Genomic DNA, 26,493 nt, shown 5'->3' on the forward strand with positions numbered 1-26,493 from the left:
ACACTTATCGGACCTCTTCAAATGCCCTTAAGAAAAGATATCCTCAATACATATCAAACTTTTAAAAGCTTCAAATATGATAAGTGAAAGATAAATACATTTGTGAAACATATATATTTTAGAAATCAAATCGGTTGGATCATACATAGTTGTTGTACGTTTTATACACTGGCACAGTAATCCTCCAAAGATTTACTCCCTTCTAAACTTTCAAATAGCAGTATCATAATTCTCTCAATACCAATCAAAATTTTAAAAACCAAATGTGCCTAGTAGTCAGTAATGCGATTCAAGTTAAGTACATTTGATTGCCTTAGTATGGACATGCAATTCAACTAATACAAAGTTCATCGGCTTAAACACGTGCATTTTCAATCTTTAGGGCAATGAACAAGGTTATATGAAAAAAGTTTACAAAAGGAAACAATTATAATGGGATTTGTTTCATCAACATCATAGTGTGGTGAGGCATACATATAAAATCATGATATGTAAAAGCTTTGTTCCCTTTGTACCAACTTTTCAGCATAGAAAATGTATACAACATGATCAGGATGCATCACCGAGGGCCAGATAAAATAGAGGGTACCACAGAAATAGTAGCACCAAATTCAACATCTTCTTGCCCAATCCTTATACTGTCATTCATGAAGGTGGGATATGGGAAGTTATAATTTAGGTCACTTGGAACTTCTACTACTCCTTCCAAGACTCTAATGATTGTCGACATAGAAGGCCTCTTTTTGAAATCAACTTGCAAGCACCATGCAGCGAGCCTCATCATGTCGATCACATGAGGCTGGTTTAGTTGCATATCTTTAACTATTCTTATCAATTATATCTGACAGCCGTCCTTCTTCGTTCTTTCTCTTGAAAACTCCTAACAAGTGCATATCTTCCTCATTTAGAGATTCCTTGAATACTTTCCTTCCACAAACTATCTCTAGAATTACCACACCAAAGCTATAGACATCTACTTTCTCAGTAATTGATGTGTGTAGCCATTCTGGCACCAAATAGCCTGGAGTTCCCCTTATTGTGGTCAGAATTTGGCTTTGGTCCCTATCAATTAGCTTAGACAATCCAAAATCCGCAACCTTAGCATTAAAATTTTCATCCAAGAGTATATTTTGGGGCTTAATGTCCATGTGGACGATCTTCCGAATACATTGTTCATGGAGATAACATAGACCCTTTGCTATGTCACTAATGATCTTCCTCCTTTGTTGCCAATCAAGCATGAGTGACTCATCTGATTTTGAAAGATCCATTTATCTAGGGACCCTTTGGACATGTATTCATAGACCAGTAGTCTATGAAACTTCTCGGCACAAAATCCAACAAGTCATACCAAGTTCACATGTTGGATATTGCCAACGGTCTCAACCTCGGCAATAAAAGATTTCTTAGTTTGGCTTAAAACTTTGAGGTGCTTCACGGCGACTTTGGTGCCATTAGCTAGAGTCCCTTCATAAACAGAGCCAAATCCACCCTCACCAAGCCTCTTATTGAAATCCTCGGTGATGATTTTCAATTCATCATAGTTGAATCTCTTAGGTGCTCCGAGTATTTGATCAAGATAGTCCTCTTCGGTCTCACCGATGCTTTTCTCCTCTCCGTCTTCATGAACACCTTTGTTTAAGAAAGATGAAGAATAAGAAAGATCCAAGGCTGGAACCGATGATTAGTATCATAATGACATGTGCCATCTTACTGTTTATAGCAAAAACGTGAGGCTTATCTGTATTGGGATAATCAGGAGGTTCACTTGGAGGAATCTGAATGCCAGCCGAAGAATTCTGTACTTTGATAAAAACAGTACCTACATACGGACCTGACAGCTGTAAAATCGAAAATACCCGAAATACTAAGAAGCATGCACCTGGAATTTCAGTTGGTCCTTCCTCGGAGAAAAAAACAGCCGCTCGACACAAACAGTTATTTGCACAAGCCTCTCTGCAGCTCTCCTCACACATAAGTCCAAGGCCCACGATGCCTCGGGAGATGTCTCCCCCCTCATTGCTGGAGTAATTAGACTGGCCGTAGCGCAAAAAGCTTTGGAATCGCGAAGCTTCACAAGACAAAGGAACCACTTCGGCGCACCCGAATCTAGGATTTGAATCGTCTATTGGCTTGAAGTAGCGATCCGGACAGCTACAATTCCCATCTGCACCACAAATCCCATAAGGCCCACAAGCCATTTGATAACCGCACTTCCCTGATTGGTCTGTTACAACATCATGTGTCGTACTCCGCCCATTTTGATGCTGCTGATACGCCATCAGATGTCCATCAGATTCGAACTTCAAGTACTGCATTCCCAAAGACGAATTAAAACCAGGAAACAAAGTACTATTTTTCACAGAATTTACAAAAATGCAATTTGTCCTTGGGTGAATTCTACATAATTAGAGTCACTGCTTGGGTTCGGAAAATTTATTCTCCTTGAATAATAAACGATCAGAGGGTCATGGTTCATCTGGGCAAATAAACCTTCGGTAGTCAGAGAAGGCGAATATAAACCCGGTTCGATCGTGCTTACCGCAGAATCACTAGGGATCAATGTCTGCCCCACCCTCAATTTCTGTCCAGGGAGTGGCGTGTCCTTAGGGTCGTCGAAGGACTCCCACACCACAGCGTCGTTCTCATCGAACATCACCAGGTTTCCGGTGTCTGTCAAGTTGATGCCAGCAACAGACTTACCAGAAGTTTGAGTTGACCATGCCACAAAACCATCGGCATCTTTCAATACCAAATCTCCTCCTTCTGTGAGCTCCAAAGTAACCTGGTTTCCAACAGGACGGTTCCAATTAGCGGACCATACCAATGCTGGAGCCATGTTCGCATTTATAATAGAGCGCTGGTCGGTTTGAACAATGAAAATGGCGAAAACGTAACTTTCTGCAAAAGCTTGGCTATAGAAGCCACAGGCGAATGACAATCCACTATGGCCCCGCAGAAGAACAGGGATCACGCTCACATTAGCACCGGCCAAATCGAACTGGATATAATTGAGATCAGAAGTGGTTGCAATCCAGGTGGTGTTAAGGCGTGCGGTTGGATAGATGTCAGCTTGGGCGCCTATCAAACCGAAAAAAAATGTTAGGACATAAAGGCTAGAGGGGGTGAGCATAGTTGAAACTGAACAAAGGTGTTAGGACAAAAGAAACGAGAACGCGAGGCAGGAGGGGAATGAGAAGAGCCACAAGAAACTGTGTTATAAATAGGAGGCGAAACTGCCATTGTTGTAAGCACCATTGGGAAGTCCATAAAGAAACTTATTTTCCTCACCAGTATGCGCTCAGCCTTGTATACCGAAGCATCCATGCTCTGTTCGATTCCATTAAACCTAATTCCAAGCTACCTAGAAAGCCAAAGCGAGATTGAGGACTATAATTACTTCGAAACTAGAGCTAAGACAGTGCTAACATTGGTTTGTCCGAGCTCCGTCATCAATTAGGTGATCTTTGCCGTGGAATTAACGACTTGAAATGGACAACAAAAAGGCGCATTGTTCTGCAAATGATCTCGTATTTTCCGATAGAATCTAGGGGCAGCCATGTTCAATGGATGTTACAAATTATTCTTTTGATGGAACGATCACCAGCGATAGTACCTATTTGCTCTTGCTACTAAGCGAATTCTCATACTTTTTTAGCTGCTAGAAATATAATTGTTAGAGCACAGTTAGCATTCTTCCTAGACATAGCTACCGCGAGCAACAAACTGGAGACAAGGAATTTATGTTACATTCGATCTCTTGATCTATACTTGACATCTTTAGTCGTTGATCTACTAATATGCAGTTTTATCTGTGACACCATTTGCAGTCGACATAGTACGCAATGTCTTGCAGGCGCATACAAGTCACCACATAGCCTATTCAATAGTTCGAAAGCAATTGGAATATATCCTGGAATTTTATATCGCAGGGAGTTCATAGCTGGTACAAAATGCAAAGAAATGTTAATTACACAAAGTTAAAGTTCCGTGTCATGATATTTGCGCATGTTTGAACTAAACCTGAACGTCTTTTGAAAGAATTGTCGACATTGATATTTCAAAAGAGCTTAAAAGAATTGAACGTCTATTGAAAGAATTTTGGTGCTCTAGGGTAGATATGTAGAACGTTGACATCTAGCTCTAGATTTTAGTTGACATATGTCCCGCTATTCTCCTTTCTTTCCTAAAAGAAATTTAAAAAAAGGAGGTCAAAGAGACAGAACACAAATAATTGAAACATTAAAATAAACAAATAGATGAGACGAGCATAGTTATAAGACGAGTTTTAATTTTTTGGCTATAACTGTTATTGGATGAGTTACTTTAACTAGAATAGTATAAATCACCCGAACAAAAATTGGAAAGAACAAATCTATTTAAATCAAAAGAGGGAATGCACATTTCTAGTAAGTGAGACTATAACAATTTTTTTTTCGAATTCTTAAAAGGTTGGTTGTATGATAAGTAAAAACAAAGAAATTGGAAGAACATTGAAATAAATAGTAAACAGACATAGTACAGTGACTGCGCTTAGATATGATTTTATAAAGAGCTTCCCTTCTATTTCTGCTATGTACAAGAATCTCCCTTCTATTATTGAACTAATGATTGACCAGCAGTTGTATATTAACATGCTTCTTGTATTTAATTGTCCATTTGATGTACGGAGTTGTTGATTCTTTAAAAATAAACAATGGATTTGCTCTTAACTCTATGAGTGGAATCTTTTTTCTTTTTTCTTTTTTTTTGGGTCAAAAGTCTATGAGTGGAAGTAAATAGTGTGTCACACCCAAAATCCCTGAACGCACGAACATCCCACAACGATGGATAAATTATGACGTTCCAAGACTCGTTACCGACCCATTCTTTTTATTTTTCAATTAAATGCAAGTGGAAGCATTTAATACATCAACCAACACCCAATGAAACATAAACATAGAGATAGTAAAATAGTACAACAATAACATTTCCAAAATACTACTTTGTTTATATATTTGTAAACCCGAATCAATATTTCCAATGGACAGTGCTCCCTTTTGGGCTCAAAACAGCTCATTCGTTATTTCAGAAGGCTATGTGTAGGATTTTCCGGCCCATCCTGGCTAATGCTCAAATTTACATTGACAATATCCTTCTCTACAGCCTAGATGAGGACTCTCATTATAAATTATTAGCCCAATTTGCAGATTTAGTATGAAAGCATGACATCATGTTATCCTAGGAAGAGATGATCATTGCCTAGAGAAAAATTGAATTTCTTGGAATGTATCTCAATGATGGAACTTATTATCCAAGTCCTCATAATGCTGAGGAATTGCAAAAATTTCCAGATGAAAATCTCTCTCATAAGTAGGTTTAGCAATTCTTGGGGATTGTAAATTATCTCTAGGACTTTGTTCCAAAGATAGAGTCTGTGAGTCCATTACAACAAATGCTCAAAAAAGATACTCCTCCATGGGGACCGCGACAAATTAAGTTTGTACGCAGACTTGAGGAGATTTTGCAGCATCTTCCTCCATTACAAATCCATCCTAAAGGAAAAAGAGTGCTGCAAACAAATGCCAATGATGAACATTGGGCTGTTGTTTTTTTTTTTTTTTTAAAGAAATCGACGGAAAACGGCGAGTTTGTGGACACAAGAGTGGAAAATTCACATAGGCAGAAATGCACTACCACTCTACGTTTAAGGAAATCTTGGTGGTAAAATATGACATCAAGAAATTTGAATTCCATCTTATAGGACATTATTTTCTTGTGAAAATGGATATGTCATCATTCTCTCAAATATTGAAGTTCAAGTAGAAGCAAATTCCGCATTCCCAGCTTCTTAGATGGGCATAATGGTTTTCAAAGTATTCCTTTAAGACCAAATGTATTGCGGGGAAAAAGAATGTATTTGCTGATTTTCTGTCTAGATCAAAAGAATTTATAGTTACTACATCTATAAATATGTACGTGGTAAGAAATTCAAAAAGTGGTTTCAAGGCCCAACAAATTAAGCCCAAATGGCCTTCATATTCATACCCACCAGAAATCCTGGGTTTATCCAAATGGATTACACCCGAAATATCCATTTACTCATCCTCTCACTTTCTTCCAAGAAGAAGAATTTCCAAAAAAACTCAAATGGTTTTATTGGTATTTATTTAATCTTTATACCATTGCCATTGAGTTTCCAATAGCCAAGATACCCCTTATAATTGGTAGAATCATTGAAGGACAAACCAAGTATAAATGTTTTGGGGAAATGCTTAGTTGGTTTAAACCATTAGGTGCATGGAAAAATATTTTTGAAGCCCGACTCAAAGATGCATGCCTAACTCTACACAATCATTTAATTTTATAGGCCATGAGTATTTGTTTGACCTAATGAAGATATATGTAAAACTCCGACAGATGTTGGAGTATCCACATATAAGCTCCAACTTGCTTCAAATGAGATTTTTGCAACACTCCCTTATAGAATCTCAGCTTATCCTCGATAGTATTGAGAATTGTAGATGATACTATGCTAACATAATCATATCATTCCACCAGAGACATGGCCAACAGAAGATGTCTCTGTTTCTTGGGATCATTCTGATGACTATCACATAACTCGTCCAACGATTGATGCTTGCTTGAAGAGATATTACGGAATGTATGTACCGGACACTTCTGAGTCATTAGCAAATTCACTAGATTCAGCTTCATCATCACAAGATCCTTTTGATTATGGTGAACTACAACTTATATTCAGTCTAGGTCTTGACAAAAAAGATCCATCACTTCAGCTTGGGTATCTACCCAAACCCAGTATTATAGATATTTTGTCGATGCTTCTACAGGTTCTCACCAATCATCCCAGAGATAAAGGCTGACTTAAACAATTGAAGAAGTAGAATAGCTCCCCGAGATGCCTAGGCAACAATATCCAGAAAAAAGGTACTCCCAATCCTCCTGACATCCCGTTTAGCTCATACCAGTCAGATGATTCAAACACAGAAAATCTCGATGCTCTAGAAATTGAAAGAATGCTCAAGGAATATCAAAGACAGAATTATGGAGAAGACTCAAATGCCTTAGACAACAATATTGAAGAGCCCATTCGTAGGCATAATAAGTAAAGTAAAGACTCTGCCAAAAGATTATTCAAGACAAAATAAGAAAGGTAGAAGACCCATGTGAAGAAGATGAAAAATTTGACCCAGAGCACTGTAGTGCACTATTCATGTACTGTTTGGCACTGTTTGATACTATGGCATATTATTGTAGCACTGTAGCAGAAGTGAAAAAAGCGGGATAATGTGTGCAAAATTCAATCTGTCGGTAGAAAACTTGTTAGGTGCAAATAATTGGCCTTTGTCGGCCAAGCGGAGTCTGTAATCTTCTAGTATGTTGTTTTATGCCTATATAAGGCAAGGTTTGCAAGCATTAAGGGGCAAAAGAGAACATACCCTCTCTAGAAATAAAATAATGTGGTTTGCTATGAATACCTAAAACATCTCCTCCTTCTAAGCTCAAGGAGATCTTTTGCTTTACCTATAAAGAATTGGTGGATAACCCGGATCAAATGACGAAAATCTATTTGGAGTAGAAATATCATTTGATCCTGGTCATAAATAGATCTCCACCAATCTTTTAAGCTTCTAGTGAATTTACTTACAAACTCGGTCAATATGTCATAACGATGTTCAACATAAAGTGCTTTAGTGTTGAGCCAAGCATGGAATTCCTACAGTTTATATGGCCATTTGGAGTATAGAATGTCATCGAGTATGAAGTAGTATTTTGAAGTTGAAGAATTATGTCCAAGATTTGAATTATGAAGATGTACTACTTCTGGCTCGGATGAATTTGATTCCATCTTTGCTTTGGGAGGATCAACCATAAAGATAGTAAGTGTGCGGGATTTTGGTGTTTGTGGCTCAAGAGGTTGAAGTAGTTTCAAAGAAAAGGGAATCCGATTCTAAGGCTGATTCAAAGGTACTTTGTTTGGTAGAATCAAACAAGGCAATAGTTGGTATACTTTGTCTATCTTGGTCTCGGACGGAAGCCTCAAGTGGATTTGACACCATATGAGCAGAGGAGGTTCTAGAAAAGGTTCAAGGGCTAGCTTCTTTTCTTCACTAATCTTTCTTTGCTTTTACATTTCTTTAATACGATTTCGAAGGGTAACAATATCCCTTTGATCTTGCCTTGGAGCTTTGTCAATAATTGAAGCAATTGATGTAGCCCTAGAAGGGTCACATATTTTGGAATCGTTTGCCAAGGCTAGGAAAATGGATCTAGAGGAGGAATAAATTTCCCATCATGTAGAGCTTGATTTGTCTTCTCAATTTTTCCATTTCAGCCGTTTGATTTTCCAAATAATGATGAGAGACATATCTCCCGGATTCCATCATTGAAGTCTTTTTTGGAATGTCTCAAGCAATTTATTCATGACCAAAGCCATTTGATCAACATTTTGATCGACATGATCAAGACGAGCTCGGATAGTTGAAAGCTTGGTATCAATTTTCTTGAGAACATTATTCTGAGCCAAGGCATTTTCTGATCGCCAATTCAGAATAGCTTCAGCAGCTGTAACTTTCTTTTGCCTTCTATGGTTGTCAATATCCGTAGGATTTGGGACCTTAGGGATATGACGAAACTGATTATGGACATCTATAAATTCTTCTAATACCAAGAATGGGGCACTAGAATTTGAAAACTGAAACATATAGACAGATGGAAGGACCGGTGGTAGTTCTGGTTCTGGGGAAAATGAAGACTGAGGTGTTTTGGGTATTTCAAGAGGAAAGAAATTCCTTTTAACCCATTTGTAGATGGGCTTATAGAAGGGTGAGATAACTAGCTTTTGGGACGAGGGTTTCTTTTTGGGTGGCAATTGAGGAGGTGGATGGGGTTTACATAATTTAGGGATTTTTGGAGGAGGGTGTGGTCGAGGTGGTCCATGTGAGATCATGAATTGATATTTTCTTCCATTTTCGCCAAGAGGTCCAACGGTAGGGTCTATGTCAAGATACCTTTGATAAAGTTTATCTTTTGATTGCTTCTTTTTCTAGATGACCTATCATCTTCTTCATCATCTAGAGGATTTGTACAAAGAGAAGAATGACAATCTAGATCCCAAAAACAATGTCCTATAATGAATAGGTCATCCCTCCTGGTCAAAAGATTCAATCATGGATTTTGGATCTGGATGGCCTTCGTCATCTAGGACACGAGCTGCACAAGGTTGCATCATAAAAATAGTCGAAAAAAAAAAAAGATGTGCACTCTTCTTTTTCCTTACTAAATTTGATGACAACCATGTCATGTTTCTTCTTAATAGTGAACTAAGACTTTGTGGATTGGATGGGTGTGGAGTGCTGGTGGATTTTTTCATAGTTAGTAACCCACGTGTCTAGGAGTAACTTGACTAACTGATCTCAAGGGATCTATCTAAGAACATGGATACATGAGGATTGGTCATTATCCATCGAGATGAATAGGGCATCTTCAAAACTATGGAAGTTAAGGTCAATAGCATGGTCCTGGACCCGATAAACCATTTGGGAAAAATAATTAATTTAACTAAGAATAGGATAAAGAAATACATTGTTTAAATATATCCTGACTTAGTTATTTGTTTTATATATGGACAGCACACAGCACAAGGCATCCATTTCTCATATTCACTAAATTTAAAATTATCACGTGGAACATTCATGTTTACATCTCATTTAGTTTTATATCCTTCCTTTAAGATTTATTGAAAATTTCTTTTGAAGCAACTTTGTCTGCAAACCATGAAAATGAATACACTTTTTTCAAAAAATTCACAATTTTTAAAATGAGATACTTTTAGAAACAAATTAAATAAGAGATAAGTTCATGAGTTTTAGTTTATTAGGTTCTTATTTGACAATTGGTTGATTACACAAATTAAATTGACATTTATAGTTCATATTTGAAATAGATTGAACATTTGTTTAAATTCAAAACTTATGAATGAAAAATTCTTAAATTAGCCAATCAAATTCAAGTGTTAGGATTGAGCTTCTCACTTCTCCTATTAAAAAGGAGGCTCCATTTTTTGTATAGCCACCCTTACAAAAGAGACATGGAATTTTGTTGTTTCTCATAGACTAAAGGCCTATTTGGTAATCATTTGTTACTGGGAACAATTTCTGCTCACAAATGATTTTTATTTTATTTTATTTTATTTTGTTCCTTGGACGAATTTCTAAGCATTTCATGGTGTTTGGTAATTGTTCAAAATTTATATTCCTAAGATAGAAATGTGTTTAGTAATACCTCAAGTTCTTTTGTGATGTAGAATCTTTTTAGATTTTTTAATAATTTTTAAATATTTTATTTTCCTTTTCTCCTTCTCCTTCTTCCTTTAGTCGTTGGCCTTAGCTAAGCTAACGACCAGCCATAAGAAGGGCCAACGATCTTGTTGGAGCATTGTTGGCCCTTGGTAAGACCAAGCCTCATTGGCCTAAGCCTCATGACAATTGGGCGAGGCTTGGCGTCGCCTTGGCTAGCCCAGATCTAACAAGGCCAAGCTCACCTAATCGCCGGCGAGGCTTGACCTCATCAGACCACCATGAGGTTGGCCTCACCATAGCTGGGCAACACTACCCTCATGGTGGCCTTGTAAGGGTGAGCCTAGCCTTGCCGCCGACAAGGCTACCGACCTTTGTTTGGTGGGTTGCCAGCCATTACCAGGCCAGCAATCGACTAAAGGAAGAAGAACAACAAAAGGAAAAGAAGAAAAGAAAAGAGAAAAAAAAAAATGGGCACGATTATGGAGTTGTTCCCGAGAACCAAGAAATAATTTTTCTTTTACTTCTTGATTTTGTTCTAAATATATTCCTGAAAACAAATTTGTTTTCAGGAACAAAATGTTACTAAAAGGAATTTCTATTCTTTTTTTTTTTTTTGCTAGAACAAAAGAATAAAATCAGGCACCATTCATTCGGCTACTTACTAAACAAGGCCTAAAGTTTTTCAAGAATGCGAAATTCTACTACCTTAAAGCCCAGTTCATGAAGAGGGTTAAAAATTTATGATGTTTTATTGGAGATTAAGCCATCGTTTTCAAGAGAACTTTTTTTTTATTCTACCTTGCAATTAGGGATTGTATTCTATTTATTGAAATTAGTACAGTTTGATATGCTGTTTTCAATGCATAATTAAATAAAAAAATTTACTTATTTATCACATAAAAAGATATGTCTAAAAAACGCATAGCATTTCTTTTCCACGTTATCCACATAAAATTATAAATTTTGTCATTTGCCAACTTCTATCTTAAGATTTTAAATTGATAAATTTAAACAAAATATCCTGAAATGCATTTTTAAAAATTATATGTTAGTTGAAAAAACACATAATAGTAAAATTATTGATTTAACAAAACAAAAATATCTTAAAATAAACATCTATTGTTTCAAATATAATTCATGGCTCTGAAAATTATCTATTTCTTCTAAAGTCAAAGTAAAATGAGAAATATAACTCACCGTGTCAAATAAGTGGATGACGCATGTTATCCTAAATATTACTAACAAATCGAACTACATATAATGATGTAAACTATATATATAAATAGTAGATAAATTACTCATGTTTGACATAATTAGACAAAAATATCTTAATTTAGATTTCAAAAACTGAGTGGCCCTAATGCTATCCTATTAAGAAAAATAATTTTTTTTTATTTATACTCTATATGTAAAAGATTATTTCACATATGTAAAAGATTGTTTTTTTTTTTGAATAAATGTATTAGAAGTCCTAAAAATTGTCATGAAAGTGCAATTGAGTCTGAGAACTTTCAAGAAGTACAATAAAGTCTTAAAACTTGTTACGAAAGTGCGGTTGAGTCATATAATGTCAAAAAGTGCAATTAAGTCTTAAAATTTGTCAAATCAATTCAATCAAGTCATTCCATTCATTACACTTTTTGAATGTTTTAAGACTTAATTGCACTTTCATGACAAATTTCATAACTTAATTCCACTTCTTAAAATTTTTAGAATTTAATTACACTTTTATGACAAATTTTAGAACTTAATTGCACTTTTGAAAGTTTTAAGACTCAATCGTATTTTTATAACAAGTTTTAAGATTTCAAATGTACTTATCCCATTTTGTAAATTTAATTTATTTTTAATATACTTTATAAAAATATGTAAATTTAATATTATATCAGACTAAAATGCCCTTAATCGGCTAGAATATTTAGAATGCGTTTTTTTTTTAAGCTTTCCAAAGAGGGCTTTCAGCCTCTAAAGTCTCTTTAGAAAGTATTTGAGCATTTGACAAGTGTTTTGAAAGAACTTTCGACTAAATGCTGACTTTGAAAATGTTGAAAGCTCAATACTACTCACATCCACCCTTTTGAAGTAACATTTGCAGAATGCTAAAATTAGGATTAAAATATTTTTTTCCTAAACTACCCTTACCAATTCTTTAGTTTTTCTTAATTTTGTCCCCTTTGTAAGAGTTCATCTTCCTCGTGCGACGATGGCCATCAAAGCTAGATGTGACTAGCGAATGCCTGGCGAGGGTCACCTAGGGCAACCTCCGCCGAAGGTCACACGACCTCGAGTGACTACTGTCTAGGTCTCACGACCTTAGTCAACCCTTGCTCAAAGTTGCATAACCTTGCAACCCTCACAAGACCTAAGCAAGGGTAGCCTAAAGTCGTAAGACCCAGGCAATGGTTGCCAAGGTTGCACGACCTTAGGCGGCCCTCACCTGGGTCACGTGACCTCAGTTGCTAGTCATCGGTGCCAAATTTGGCTCTCCAGCAACCATAACCCTTCGCTAGAGCCGGTGAAGGGTTTATGTTCTTTTTAATAAAAAAAAATATAAAAACTATAGCAAAACTCTTTTGTCAAACACTACTTAAACCCAAATCCATTAGCAAATTTTTTTTACCAAACACATTTTGCATTCCTTCAAAGGGTTTTGGCTTTAAGCATTTGCATTACAACCAAAGTCTATTTGTAAAGTTGAGCCAAACTCACCCTTAGCCGATCGTCGAGATTATATTCTTATTTGAAACTGTCATTGGCCACTTTATACCTTTAAAACAATCATGGTCACTTTATGTGTTTATTTGAAACATGGTTCACTTTAGACACTTATTTCGACACTTATTTAAAAAAATTTCAAGTATGTACCAAAGGCAACTAATCTTATCATTGAACTAGTAAAATTGAATTTCTTGTTCTATCAAAAAATTAATTCTCAGCTCTTCAGCCAAATGCCAAACCCCCAAACAAAATAATTTGTTTCTTTTTTACGTCGAAAAAATAGTTTATTGATAAAACAAGAATTGATCTCTTTCAAGTGGAATGAATTGTGAAACTTTGGGGGCAATTTGTCACATCCCGAAAATTTGGGGGGCAAAATGTAACTCGCCGAAACTCACACTGCGACGTCCCTGCTTCTTCCTTCTCAAAGCTGAGCCCACCGCCACCAGCTCCGCCATCGTCGCGGCAATCAACGACGGGAGCAGCCACCATCTCCCGCCGCCGCCGCCGCGCGCCGAGCACCGCCTGAGCTGAGCCCCCAATCTTCGTCCGCATAGCCCTCCACCGCCCGGCCGTAACTGTCACAGCACTCATCTCACCTCAAGATCTCCGCACACTCGGCCACGGCACCGTCGCGCTCAGGCGATCCGTTCGCCGTCGCGAGGACGAACCGCACATTGTGCTCTCTCTCATCGCATTCGTGCGCGTGCGCGTGTTTTTTCCCCAGTCACGCAAGACGCGATGGCCGAGTCGCCGTCTGAGGCCTTCAAGCTCGATCAGCGAGTTCACTCGGCCGGCGATTCCCGCCGGGTCGGAACGGTCAAGTACGTCGGGCCGGTGGAGGGCCACGGCGGGATATGGGTGGGGGTGGATTGGGACAATGGCGAGGGCAAGCACGATGGCTCCATCAATGGGGTCCGCTATTTCCGGGCCAAGACCGAGCGGTCCGGGTCGTTCGTTCGGATCCAGAGCTTGAGCGGCGGCATTTCCTTGCTGGAGGGCCTCTACGTCAGATACCGCGGCGAGTCCACTAAGGAAGAGGAGGGTATGCGAACTCTTCTCTTGTGCTGTGTCTCCTGGTCATTGGAAAATGAATGTGTCGAAACTCTGATTATGCATGTACACATTTACGTCGCTCTCGTTGTAGAGCTCGATCGGCAATGAGAAGAGTGGTTAGAGATTATGCATTTGTTTTCCTCTGAGAATGGTACTCTAGTAGACAAAAGTTTTCTGGGGGATTTGAGCTTGGTTTCGACTTTTGATTCGATATAGTAAGTAATTCATTTACTTGTTTCTTAATTCTTACATGGGAGCCAGGCGCTAATATCGAGATTCCGATCCCAAGTATGTGAATCTTGATTTGTAAAACAGAGTAGGATGCCTCTAATAAGTTGCAAGTTGCCTTAGGTAATAAGTGGGCAAATTTGTTTGCATGATAAGGTGCTCTCGAAACAATTTCGTGTGATCATAGTGCTGACCAAAATGAGTTTTCGCCTCCTGGAGATGTCATGCGTCAATTTCTAATGAGCATGTTATTTGACAGATATTAAGTCTTACTCATGAGGCTTGGTTAAGAGATGGTGCTTTGGGAATTCTCGTGTGAACTAAGTTTGTTGAATCCCTATGTTCGGTTTGTTGCGGTAGAGTGGATTCTTAATAAAAGATGAATTCGACTGTGCCCTATGAAGTTTTAGTGATGATTAGGCTGATAAGGCATTGCACCTTAATGGCTTCACTATGGTTTTATTTAAGCAGACTGAGTGGGACTTTACTGATTTTCACAGGAGTAGGAGATTTGTTAAATAGTCTCGGTGCTTATATTTAGTTAATGTCATGGAGGAGAAGCTGCCACCACTGTAAAGGACCAACCGCTTATTGACCTGTTTTGGAGGAAGTTTTGTGGGGTGGGGGGGTGTTAACATTTTGCAGGCAGACACATGATGGATGCGTATTGTCAATGTCTCCACCCATATAATCTTAGTGTGTGAGTTCAATTTGGTCACCAGAGGTAATGAATCAAAAAGTCTGTTGATTGGAATCATTTTATCCAGTCCCTATATGTTTAATTTATTCCCAGCCTGGCCTTCCCTAGACATGGTTAAGTGATGTAAACCGTTTAGGCCCTGAATTGAATTGGATTTGCTTCATGAACATTCATTTGAACTCTGATTTTCCATCATTTTCTTGTGCATTGCAGATGACATGTATGTCCTCTCAACGAGTAACAAGCGTGTATTCGTTGAGCTTGTTGGTATGGATAAGATACAGGACAAATTAAGCCGGTTTGAGGAGTTGAAAGCTGCATCACTACCGTACTTAGGCATTAGCTCTTTGGGTGAACCATGCAAAATCAGTGCCACTATACCAAGTAAGGTTATTTTTCTCTTTTCTCATGATGCAATTTATTTCCTGCATCTGTTTCCTTACCTATTGAACATTCTCTATTTTTGGTACCTTATCTGTTTTCAGTATTTTAGAACAATTTTATCTCTGCAAAGCCTATTTAGAAGTCAATTTATGCTGCAACTTATTGTACCTGCCATTTTATAAGTCCTGGGATTATATTTTGGCTTCTGTTATGTCGGGTGATGCTGCTTCGCTTATCTGTACAAAGGATTTTTGATCTTTTGTTTTGCATCATAGTTTTGTGGGAAGAATCATCAAGAATTTTGGTCAGCACTGTAGGTTGTATCATGAGGTCTGTTGCAACTTCCTAGTGTTAACTTTAATTTGTAACTTCAGGGGTTGATAACTTTAATCGGGTGATGTCCTACATGTCATGAGTTTTATTTCTCTTCTTTTCTTCTTTTTAATTTTCTTAAAAGAACTAAGAATTTGATTGTCAAATTGATTAACAGAGTTCAACAAATCGATTTGATGTGATCCCTGGGGTTTGTAGTCTCTTTGAATTATTATAATAAAAACAGAAGAAGAAACTCTTAGCTGGCTGTAAAAAATCACAGAGACCTTTTCGAACTCTAATAACAAGTTGGCCCTATGAAATGTTTACAATTTGAAGAGTTGCTATTATAATAAAATTAGTTAAATCCTTGGCTGATATTATGGTAAATTTAGAGGGAGAAAACAGCCACTGAATTATTACATAGGAAGTAGAGTTCACAGTTGTAGTTGTGAGTGTGTGAAAGAGAGAAAGAGAGAGAGAGAGAGAGAGAGAGGGGTGAAAATGAGTGTAGGTGGCCAGTCGAATATGATTAAAAATAATAAAGGATTGCCCATGGACTCTCTTTTTTCGATAATGAGCTTCATTCTTCTACATTTCTTCTTTGGAGTGTTATTGGATTTAATCTAAGGCATTGGAGGAGCAAGTGAGGATGCTAGGGCCCCTGCTTGCCCCCACTTTGCATCCGTCTTTGTGTACGAATATCTTGTAAAATACTTCTTTAAGGTCATTCTCTAGGAGTTTCATATGGGAAGTAAGATAGTTTTGCTAGATGTGAGTTGAGAAGGTTGTGCTTAGCATGATTGGCCCATTTTCTAGAAGTCATCTAACAAAATATTACATGATGCATTAGTTGGTGATTCAAGGAATGATACTAACTTTGTAGGTCTTTTGAGAATATTATGTCTCATGCAGAATTTAGTGACTTTGTGGTGTCTCAACAGCTTTAGATTAAATCGATTTGTTAGCAATCGACAAATATGCTTTTATTACTTGCTCATTTCACCCGCTAATCTTTAAGCCAATCAACCCAAGATTTATATGTACCAAACCTAAGCGTGAGTTTCCATTGGCCTCTTTTTCGTTTGGCATAGTAAAGAGAAATCAAAAGGCTACCTGGAGTTGCCCTTCATTTACAAAACTAGATGCAAGATAAGAAGTATCAAATCAAACAAAGAAATGATTTGACACAGTGATCTTTGTGTGAACCAAAAACGTGGCAACTGTGTCCATCTGGTTTTTCACAAAATCACTACTGGACTTTCTATTATCTAAAGCCCTAGGTTGTATCTTCCTTCATCAAAAAGTTACTGAAGGGATTGTTGAAAGTATTTGGTTCTTGTCCTTATCTTCTCCAAAATGCAGACCTTTGCATGACCAAAACAAAACGTAATAGTTGCTTCTAAATAATTCAAAAATGAAATCATCCCTCCTAGATGCAAGTGCTGAAGTAAGCTAAAAGAATTTAACAGGAAATTCTCCTTTTGGTGATCATATCCAACAAACCTGTCATTCTGTTGCCCCAACATATCAAACCTATGTAAAATTTCAAAGAAACTCAGGAATGTTCATCTCTTAGTCATGAGCAATCTTTGGACGGACACATCCTCTCCTCCAGATAAGAAAGATTTTGGAACACCCCAATCCTGCATTAAATGGAAGACAGATTGAGGCTTGGTACTTTAAGTAGAGACCTATTCCCAAAATGGTCACCACCTAAGATTCGTTTTGCGGACTTGATTCACTTAGATTGATTGCCAAGTCGTTAGAAATGCATTGGTGTGTTACGGCAGCCAGAAGTGTGGTAACTAAGAGTCACATAGGATAAAGTGGTAGTCATATTCTTATTTTGCATAAGTTTTAATCTTGTAGGCATTTACCCTTTCTTAACCAAATAGACTTGTCAATGCTTCTATATTTGGTGAAATGACATTACACTTGTGCTGCTTATATTGCAGATTTGAAGGAGCTAGATTTGACAGGAAATTTGCTTTCTGATTGGAAGGTGCTCTTGCTAATCCCATTTTGAATGACCTTTCATTCTCATTAAGGTTGCAAATTATATGTTCCTGTATTTGCTTAACTGGACATTTTAAAGCAATTTTTTGTTTGCCTCTTTCTACATATACAAATGAAGAACTGTTCTAGTACATGAAGAATATGGAAAAATATGGATGCAAAGGCTAAAAACCAGACTATTAGAACAAAAACTATGAAGAAGTAAGATTAGTGCATGAAGCCCTTAAAAATTTAAAGCAACTAAAAACTAGAAAGTGGAGACTTGGATCCTCAAAGTGTTCCTCTTCTAAATTCTTTTGACATGCTCCAGGAGAAGCAAAGTGACATTGCTCCCTGATTTTTTGGGATGATGTAACCCCATGGAGAAACTTCTGAGCTGAAAAATTTGAAGAGGGTGCTCTGCATAATTCACCGTAAACAGTATGAGCTGTTCCACAGTACCACACTAGTGGAAATTATGATCTTGCCCTGACTCTACAAGAGTAACACCTGTTGATAAAATGTTTTGGCCAATTTTTTTTTATAATCTTTTTGTATTTTCTTTATTCGGGGTGGAATTGGATGCAACTTTGTGGATGGGTAAGGAAAATGGTTAGAGACAGTGATCATTGGTTGCCTCCCAATTTCGTTAAAGAACATGTAAACAAGGCGTTGGTACAGTCACTAGGGCCCGCATAATAACTATGTGTAATAACCATTCTATTTCTCTATTTCTTTATTTTTCTGTTCCCGGGAGCAGGTTTGGAATAGAAATTTGTGGTAAGGCAATTTTATTTTTATATTTTTGAAACAAATTGTTACTTCAGAAATAGGTTTGGAATAAAAATGAGACGTAATAATTTTATACTTTTCTATTTCTGGAACAAAAGTGAGAAATAAAAATCCCTTCTCATTGCTCACTCTCGCTACTAGCTAGTTGCCCACCCGTCACTGCCCGCCATCACTTGCCCATCACTTTTTTTTTTCTTTTTTTTTTAACAGGCTTGCCCATCACTTGAGAAGAAGAAATTTTATGTTGTTATCAAACGAATTTCTATTTTGAGAATAGAAAATTTTTGTTATTATTAAACGCGTTTTTTTGCTCATAAACTCACCTTGGGAATAGACATAGAAAAATCTATTTCTGGCCAAAAATTGATTTCTGGAACAGAATTGTTTTTATTCATGCCTTACTTGTCTGAGTGGTGAACATTCTTTGGGCAGCTGGTAATACCGGTGTCCACTTAATTCAGGTGGAAAAAATAAATAAATAAATAAACATACAGCAGTCACTGCTCTTCGACTCATGTTATTTGCATGTGTGCAGTTTTTTGAGAACCAAAATAAACATCACCATTTGTATCCATGTGCTAATTTTAATGAACCTTTGTTGCAGGATGTTGGCATGCTATGTGAAACTTTACCAACTCTCACTGTCCTTAATTTGTCTCACAATTTAATGAGAAAGATTGTTACTGGCATGCCGAAGTTATATCACTTACGTGTACTAGTCCTGAACAATATGGGCATAAGTTGGGAGCAGGTACTCTAACTTTTCCTTCATTATTTTTCTGCAATCTTTTCGACTTTTTTTTTTTTTTTTTCAGTCATATGACTCATTTTGCACTTCCAGGTTGATATGCTCAAAGAATCACTTCCATCAATTGAAGAGTTGCATCTGATGGGAAATAACATAAGCACAATAGAAGTATGTAACTCTACCATCAACAAAATACCCTGGGATTTCTTTTTTTGTTTGGTTTTGTAGCAATATCAAATAATACTAGAATGCTCATGAGCCAAAGAATATGAAACCTTGCCATGATCACATAAAATCAACAGAGGATAAATGCGAGGCATAGAGGGACATCTTTTGCTTGTGAGGAAGATGTGATATACAAACCCAGATCAGCCTTAAAAAATCATCAACTTGTGCGTTTGCATGTAGAAACGGGCAAATACACACGATAAGGTATATCATGTTAATGTCATGCACATAATGACAGTAAAATTCTTATGCGTTTTTGAGTTTGTACCTTATCCTATTTGTTGTGCACTTCTGATCTTCTAGCTACTGCCACATAATTATTCAGGAGATTGGGAATCATGGCCTGGCAAAGGGTGTGAATAGGTGGAGAAATTATGTGAGTTGTATCTATGACAAGTACAAATTAATCTCAGCAGCAACTACTTTATATGAATAATTTCACAAAAAAAAGTATTCACGCTATTATTTCTTTATAATCATTTAAAACTGCAAGACAATCAATGCAATCTTAACTCTTCGAGAATGAAAGTTGGTCGACACCTCTCTTCTTTTTGTTTGCAGAGATAATATATTGCTTTTGTGGTAAAGAAACTTTGGGACTATACCTGGCCGGACATTTCATATTGCATAACTAGAAACCATGTCTAAAGATTGGTCATTGTGCTTGGTTCTCTCTGCAAAATCTTTGTCCATTTCTACTTCCACACTATGGGTGACTTTCAGATTTTGATTTTACTTGCTGGAGCCGCTGTACATTTTTGTGTTTGTAGTCAGGGTCATCCTTTGTAGATGGAGGCTTTGATTCTCTTCGACTCCTCAACTTGGAAGATAATTCTATAGCTGACTGGGAGGAAATTGTGAAGCTTTCACAGCTTAGAAGGTGAGTAAGGAGTCCTAGAAATCATCCCAGTTTTCTTTTCCCTACTTTTTATTAAAAGTTCTGCAACTCATTTCCCAATTCAGCTTGGAGCAGATACATTTGAACAAGAACAAGTTGAAGCAGATATTTTACCCTGGCAATGATTCAATCAGCAGAACGCTGAATGAATATGACATTCATAATGAAAGCTTTAAGCCATTCCAAAATTTACGTTGTCTTCTTCTGGGTACTAATTAAAACTTGTTCACAAGTTGTGTATACCTTATCATGGCTATCCAGCCTATTTTTATATTAAAGCTATCTTGGTTTCTGTTTTAGGGGGGAACTGCATTGAAGATCTGGAATCTCTTGACTCACTGAACTATTTCCCTAAGCTGGTGGTAAGCATTTCTTTCGGGACAATGTGTGCTGCTTTTTTTCATTTTCTTTGGTTAGCAAGAAGGTGCAGAACTTTTGGCTGATAAAAAAAGGAAACTGTTGTTATGAGACGGGAATTTTGAATCATGAGATTAGTGAAGTAAACATAGGGCCAAACCCAGTGTTTTTACATTTGACTGCTGAATGACCAGTTAAGCAACTGTTTTTTGATTGAACTGGTAGGATCGGCTGAACCATTGATTCGCATCTCTTTTCTCGAAGGTGACGGTAAAATGTAGAATGTTTTGATTGATAATGTTTACTGCCTGGGACTTTTATTTCTTTTGTTTTGGGTTGAACAAACTTTCTTTCTTTGCTCTTTTCATCTTTATTATCATTGTGAAAGCTAATATATCAATCAAATTAGAGAACCTCATTTGAGATTAGTGGTTCCCAGACAGCAAGTAGGCTAATGCTTGTATGGGCAAATGAGCCATTGCTGATGGGTGAAACTAGAATGCACTAGGACTCACCCTTCTGTGGCTCTCAGGATAAAACTTGTGCATAATATACTCGAAGGTAGATGCAAAGATGAAGGCAGAGGTGAAAAATAAGATTGCTTCCAAAACCCAAGATAGCTTGTCAGAAGAAGATGAAGAAACGTATACAAAATAAAGAGCCATGTAATCTGTGTTTTGAAAACCTCGTCCATAACAAGCCTAGAGTAGAACATGCAGGAATATTATGTGGCAAGCCTTATTGCCCAACATTTTGCAAGCCCTGTTGATTTAGAAGGGCATTTATTAATAAAGCGAACTATTGAACCAATTATATTACTGGTCCAGAAGCTGAAGCTTTAACTCATTGAAAAACCCAAACAACTTTTTGGCCAATGACAGATACTTTTATGATACTAAACAAAAAATTTACTATTTAAGCTGGGGAGAATGTGCTGATTGACAAGATAGATATGGGAATTCCCTATTGTCATTGAAAGAAAAATATAACACCAAAGTTAAAACTACTAAACCGTGGAGAATTGAACTGTCCAAAGCATGTAAAGGATGAAATATATAAGAATATACATATTTCCTTATGAAGGAGACCCTGTATCCAAATGTTGGACGCTATTTTTGATGGTTCATTATGTCCTTAATTTAGAAATTTGGCAAGTTTGCTTAACCAAACATAATACTCATGTCCGAGTTTGAGTTACAAAGTGTGCCTTTATTCAGAAAATTGTTGTTGATTAGATCACATTGTTCTTGAAGAGTAGTTTTAATGTTATTTGAGAGTTTGTGTTACTAGTAGGTATACTTCACAAACTTTCTCAGCATATCAACTTTAGCAAAGTGAAAATGTTTGCTTCTGTTGGCTCTACAGAGTTATTCCCCAATATGGGCATGGAGTGGTTGTACAAAAATTTCATTTTATGGGGAATCATGTGTGTCTGCTGCTGTTCAGTCAATGAGAAGGTGACTCCATGGCTATAGGGATTAAGAATCTGTTTAATGATTGTTCAATCATTTGCTTTAACCCTTAAGGATAGCCAGTTGCCTTCCCATTACAGATCATAAAGCATGACAACTAAAAATACTGTACCTTTTCTCATATTAAGATTTGACATTTGTATGTTTTTTATTGCTTGTCCTCTTTCCTCCTAGGACATTAGGCTTTCTGAAAATCCAGTCACTGATCCTGCTAAAGGGGGTGTCCCAAGATTTACCTTGGTTGCTCGTTTAGCAAGAGTTGAAGTACTAAATGGGAGTGAGGTGAATTTCATCTACAGTTTTACTTTTCACTTCTTCAGATGAATTTCATCTACTGTTTTACTTTTCACTTCTTCAGATGTAAATGAACCTTATATGCTGTCCATGTACCTTTCAGGTCAGCACTCGAGAGAGGAAGGAGTCTGAGATAAGGCACGTTCTTTTAAACTCTATCACTTTACCACTTTTGTCTAGTGCTGGAGGAAAAGCATACTTTTTAATGAATATTTTGTGATATCGGGGGGATTGACTTGTAATATCTTGACCAGTTATGAGGTTTTATAACTGTCCTTATTGACATTTTAGTGGGCTTGATTAGAGGTGTTTATATATGATGAATAGATCTAATTTGTACTTGAATTTCACTGGCCACAATTGTTGCGTTTAAGAATAAGTGAAGGGATGAGACAGGGTGGCAGTTAATCACTCTAGATGTTGTCTTCTGGTCCTTGCAGGTATGTTCGCCTTGTTATGTCCAGGCACAGTGACAACCCAGAGGAAATGAAGCGTCTCCATCCCAGGTACTTGAAATGGATGGATGGATGGTATGAAGTGGATTGTTGTTGAATGTTGGTGTTTTTGGTACTGTAACATGATAATTAAAAGCCTAGATGTAAGAATGGTTTAACTAAGATGATGATATGTGGTTTCCCCCACCTTTGGTGATATGGATCACTACCAGTGGCTTCACGGGTCATTTTCATAATCTTAATTTATGGCCTGATCTGCATTTGTGATTGTATATGTGTGATTGGATGGCATCTGATTCTCACATACATTTGGGGGAGTGGCAAATATAACGTGGATTGAATTATAGCTTCCACATATGCCTTTTCCAACTGAAAGAAGCAAAATGCATGTACACTTCTCCGTGGGCAAATCTCATTATACAACCTAGATCTTGGACAATTTCACCACTCTTTATATCCTTGAATAGGTTTAAACTCTGCAACATGTGAAGCTAGGGTGAGCACTGGCCAAGCCTCACTTTTTTGACATGTCTCCAGCCACTTTTCTAATTGGACCCTTACGACCGCACCTTTTCTTGTTGAATTGATTTTTGAACTTGTTTATGACTTTATTAGAGTGTTTCTGGAATAAATAATTCATTTCTAAATTTATTTTTATATTATATATTATTATTTTTAATAAAAATGGGCCATTTCAGGCGTGAGCATAGGCCCAAAGGCCTGGACTAGCCTGAACAAAAAAAAAAGTAGGCCAAAATCCTGGCCCAGGCTTATTTGGGCCTAAAAAATGGGTCCGGGCTGGGCAGGCCAGTCCAAATTTTCGGGCTCATGGTCTTTTTTGCTCAACCTTAGAAGCTGATACTTTCACCAACGTGACAAAATTCAGATTTAGAGCCAATATATCATCATCTTTCTGCTTATGTGGTTGATGATTAAATGTGGAGTCAAAACCAATTCCAGATTTATGGAGCTTAAGGAAATTCATGGAATAGAAGATGAAAGGCCATCAATTGCATCAGCAGGACCCAAGAAAATGTCTTCAGGACTCATATGTAATGATGCTATATCTCTCTCCTTATGTGCCGTTTCATTAGTCATATCACACTGATTTAAATTCCTTGGCAGCAATCACTTTGAAATGCATTGCAGCATCCATGGGTGAGAAGCCCTTACAAACAAAGAAATTGCCAGCCACCACCACGGTTATGTTCCTGAACTTTCCATAACCAAGTCTTTAATTTGAAGTTCTTTCTAAACTCTGCAATTCATCTGATTCAGGTAGGAAAGCTGAAGCTTCTCTGTGAAAGCATTTTTAATATGAAGTCTACCAGGCCAAAGTTATATCTACAAGAAGAGGTTCGGCTTCATCACTGGACATGCTTTTTTCTTAAACCTGTGAATGGCCTCCTTCTCTTTTAAATCTTTAACTTCAGCTGAGGAACACTTGGGCAAAGAGGATGTTCAGTATTGATATATACTTAGATTATGATGACTGTTTTACATCTTCTTGATCTAGTTAGTTTATAGTGATGAAAAGAAACTTCTTATTTTTTCAATTTGAAAACCCAATCTGAGATCTGTTGATCGGTTAAGCTCCTTAACACTCACTCCCAAGGTAGAATTTTGAAGAAAATGGTACATAAGCTCAGAAATATTACATGCAAAGTCAAAAAAATTTAGACACTCTACTTTATGCCTGGACGGCACTGGTAATTCACCCATTTGTGCTTCTTATCATAAGACATGGCAGGACACTTGATAGTGACCTAACATCCAAAGTGAAGGGGAAATTGAAGTGTGAGTTCAGCAGGAACTCCATCTACGCATAATCCAGGAGTATATTGCGTAATTTTAGTTGCCACTCTGTGTTCAGTAAAAAAAGAAAGAGAACAAAGATTGAATGTAGGATCAGTGCTCATATGAGCATTGTGGGCACATTTTACCCTTCTTTTCTTTTGAAAGAGATTTATCCTACATGCAGTTGCATGAAATTGTAACTAACTACAGCAAATAGGATAATCATCGGTTCAAATTTATGCTGGAGAAAAAAGGGTTGCTATTCCTGTCATTATTTTAATTTGGCTCTTGTTCAAGAGTGCCCTGGGGATGGCAGTGTTAATCATACTTTATAACGTAGCTGTGCTGTCAGTAAGAAGGAAGCTGGTGCCTAACTCCAACGTACTGATTACATCTAACACGAGGATGACAGTGTTCTGGAAATAACAAATTTTCTTTATTTGGATGTTTGTTAGCAAAATCTGTTTGATTCTAAGGTTCATATCCATTTTGGCCTTTTTTCCATCTGAAATCAGTTTACAAGTTTTTGTGATGTTCACGACTTCAGAAGCCTCTCAGCATATTGATTCAAGTGCTTTCAATCTTCGATGATATAGGGATCCCCTCTACCGATGTTGCTTGATGACGATATGTCATCCCTAGTGGACCTCGGAATAGACAGTTCTTCAATTATTCTCATAGATGAAGAGAGCTAGTCGAAGCTGTGGGGGATGGCTGGGTCCTTTCACTGGCATGGGCGTGGGGCATGGTAATGTCGGACATCCAACTCCACAAGATTCATCTTTCTGGCGATTCATATTTCCCAACATATGTTCTTGGCTGTCATTTATGCTGATCATTGGTGCAATACTTGGATAATTAGTTTGAGCTACTTATTATGCCATGTAAAACTGGAAATATATCTGCAAGGTTTTGAAGCTCTAGATCATTTTTTTTTTTTTTCATTTTTCATCTATCTGAAGGGATTGGTTGGCATGAATCTGACAGTGTAGTCGAAGTGTCAAGTCAAGCACAATAACCCCATGCTGGTTCGATTTCGAACTGGTGCTCTAAATTTCTAATCTCGACACTGATCAGTGTGATTTTCTCAGAAATGAGATTTCTGGCGTGGTTAACCCCTCATCCCAGACTCTTCAGGAAACACTTTGCCAGGGATCGCAGGGGCTGAACAGGTTCTAGGGTTTGGGATGCTTTGAAGCCAAGAAACAGTCATGTTGCGCTGTTCACGTCTGCTCAAACTCAACCGAGCTTTTGTCGAGCCTTGTTGGTTGGAGTTCCAGCTGGGGTGGCGGCAATAGTGTTAAAGGTCGGTCCAGGATGAATGGCCAAGTTTCAGCTTTGAGCTGTGCAATCCGAGCCATCGGCTGCCTGCCAAGTACCCCACTGCACGTCGTGGGCTATTTGCTGTGTCGCTGATGGATCCTCTGACCAAATCTCTTCGTTGACATTGAACCAGCAAAAACCGAAGCCACATTTGTGATTTGTGTCGAGAAAATTTCCAATGTTTATTATAAGTGTCACCATTGAAAGAAGTGTTATTGAAATTCAGTTTAATTATTGATTGGATTATAGCGCCTTAAATTTAATTAGTCCAAATTGAATTGGTCATGGCGACACCAATTTTTCTCCACGACATAGTGCCAGCTTCAACTTGCTAGGATCATGTCAAGAAACTTGATCGTATAAAATTACAATTTCGAGGGGCGTTTTCAAAAGAAATAGGTAATTCGGTCTAATTTAGAATTCTAACATCAA

At 37.5% G+C, this 26,493-nt stretch overlaps 2 protein-coding genes across 3 annotated transcripts; one reads left to right on the top strand and one right to left on the bottom strand.

The window, feature by feature from the left end:
• Positions 1–559: 559 nt before the first annotated feature.
• Positions 560–13,613, bottom strand: LOC104427520 (G-type lectin S-receptor-like serine/threonine-protein kinase SD2-5). The gene is given in 7 exon segments (XM_039305200.1): positions 560–826; positions 828–1,256; positions 1,259–1,632; positions 1,715–1,778; positions 1,860–2,312; positions 2,543–3,081; positions 13,418–13,613. Coding segments are annotated over 7 exon segments (2,322 nt in total).
• On the top strand, positions 13,407–25,742 carry LOC104425495 (tubulin-folding cofactor E). 2 transcript variants are annotated; one of them, XM_039305412.1, is made up of 16 exons: positions 13,407–14,064; positions 15,217–15,387; positions 17,658–17,704; positions 19,094–19,240; positions 19,331–19,405; positions 19,791–19,841; positions 20,236–20,345; positions 20,429–20,571; positions 20,664–20,725; positions 22,367–22,474; positions 22,590–22,624; positions 22,927–22,992; positions 23,902–23,993; positions 24,067–24,143; positions 24,220–24,297; positions 25,335–25,742. In XM_039305412.1, exons 1-16 carry the CDS (start codon positions 13,761–13,763, stop codon positions 25,431–25,433), a joined length of 1,665 nt encoding a protein of 554 aa, XP_039161346.1. In that variant the 5' UTR covers positions 13,407–13,760; the 3' UTR covers positions 25,434–25,742. The 2 variants fall into 2 exon arrangements, with proteins under 2 accessions (XP_039161346.1, XP_010036488.2); XM_010038186.3 differs by lacking the exon at positions 19,791–19,841 and having other exon boundaries at positions 13,411–14,064.
• Positions 25,743–26,493: the final 751 nt, after the last annotated feature.

This window comes from Eucalyptus grandis, chromosome 11, assembly GCF_016545825.1.
Source record: "Eucalyptus grandis isolate ANBG69807.140 chromosome 11, ASM1654582v1, whole genome shotgun sequence".
Lineage (NCBI taxonomy): Eukaryota > Viridiplantae > Streptophyta > Magnoliopsida > Myrtales > Myrtaceae > Eucalyptus > Eucalyptus grandis.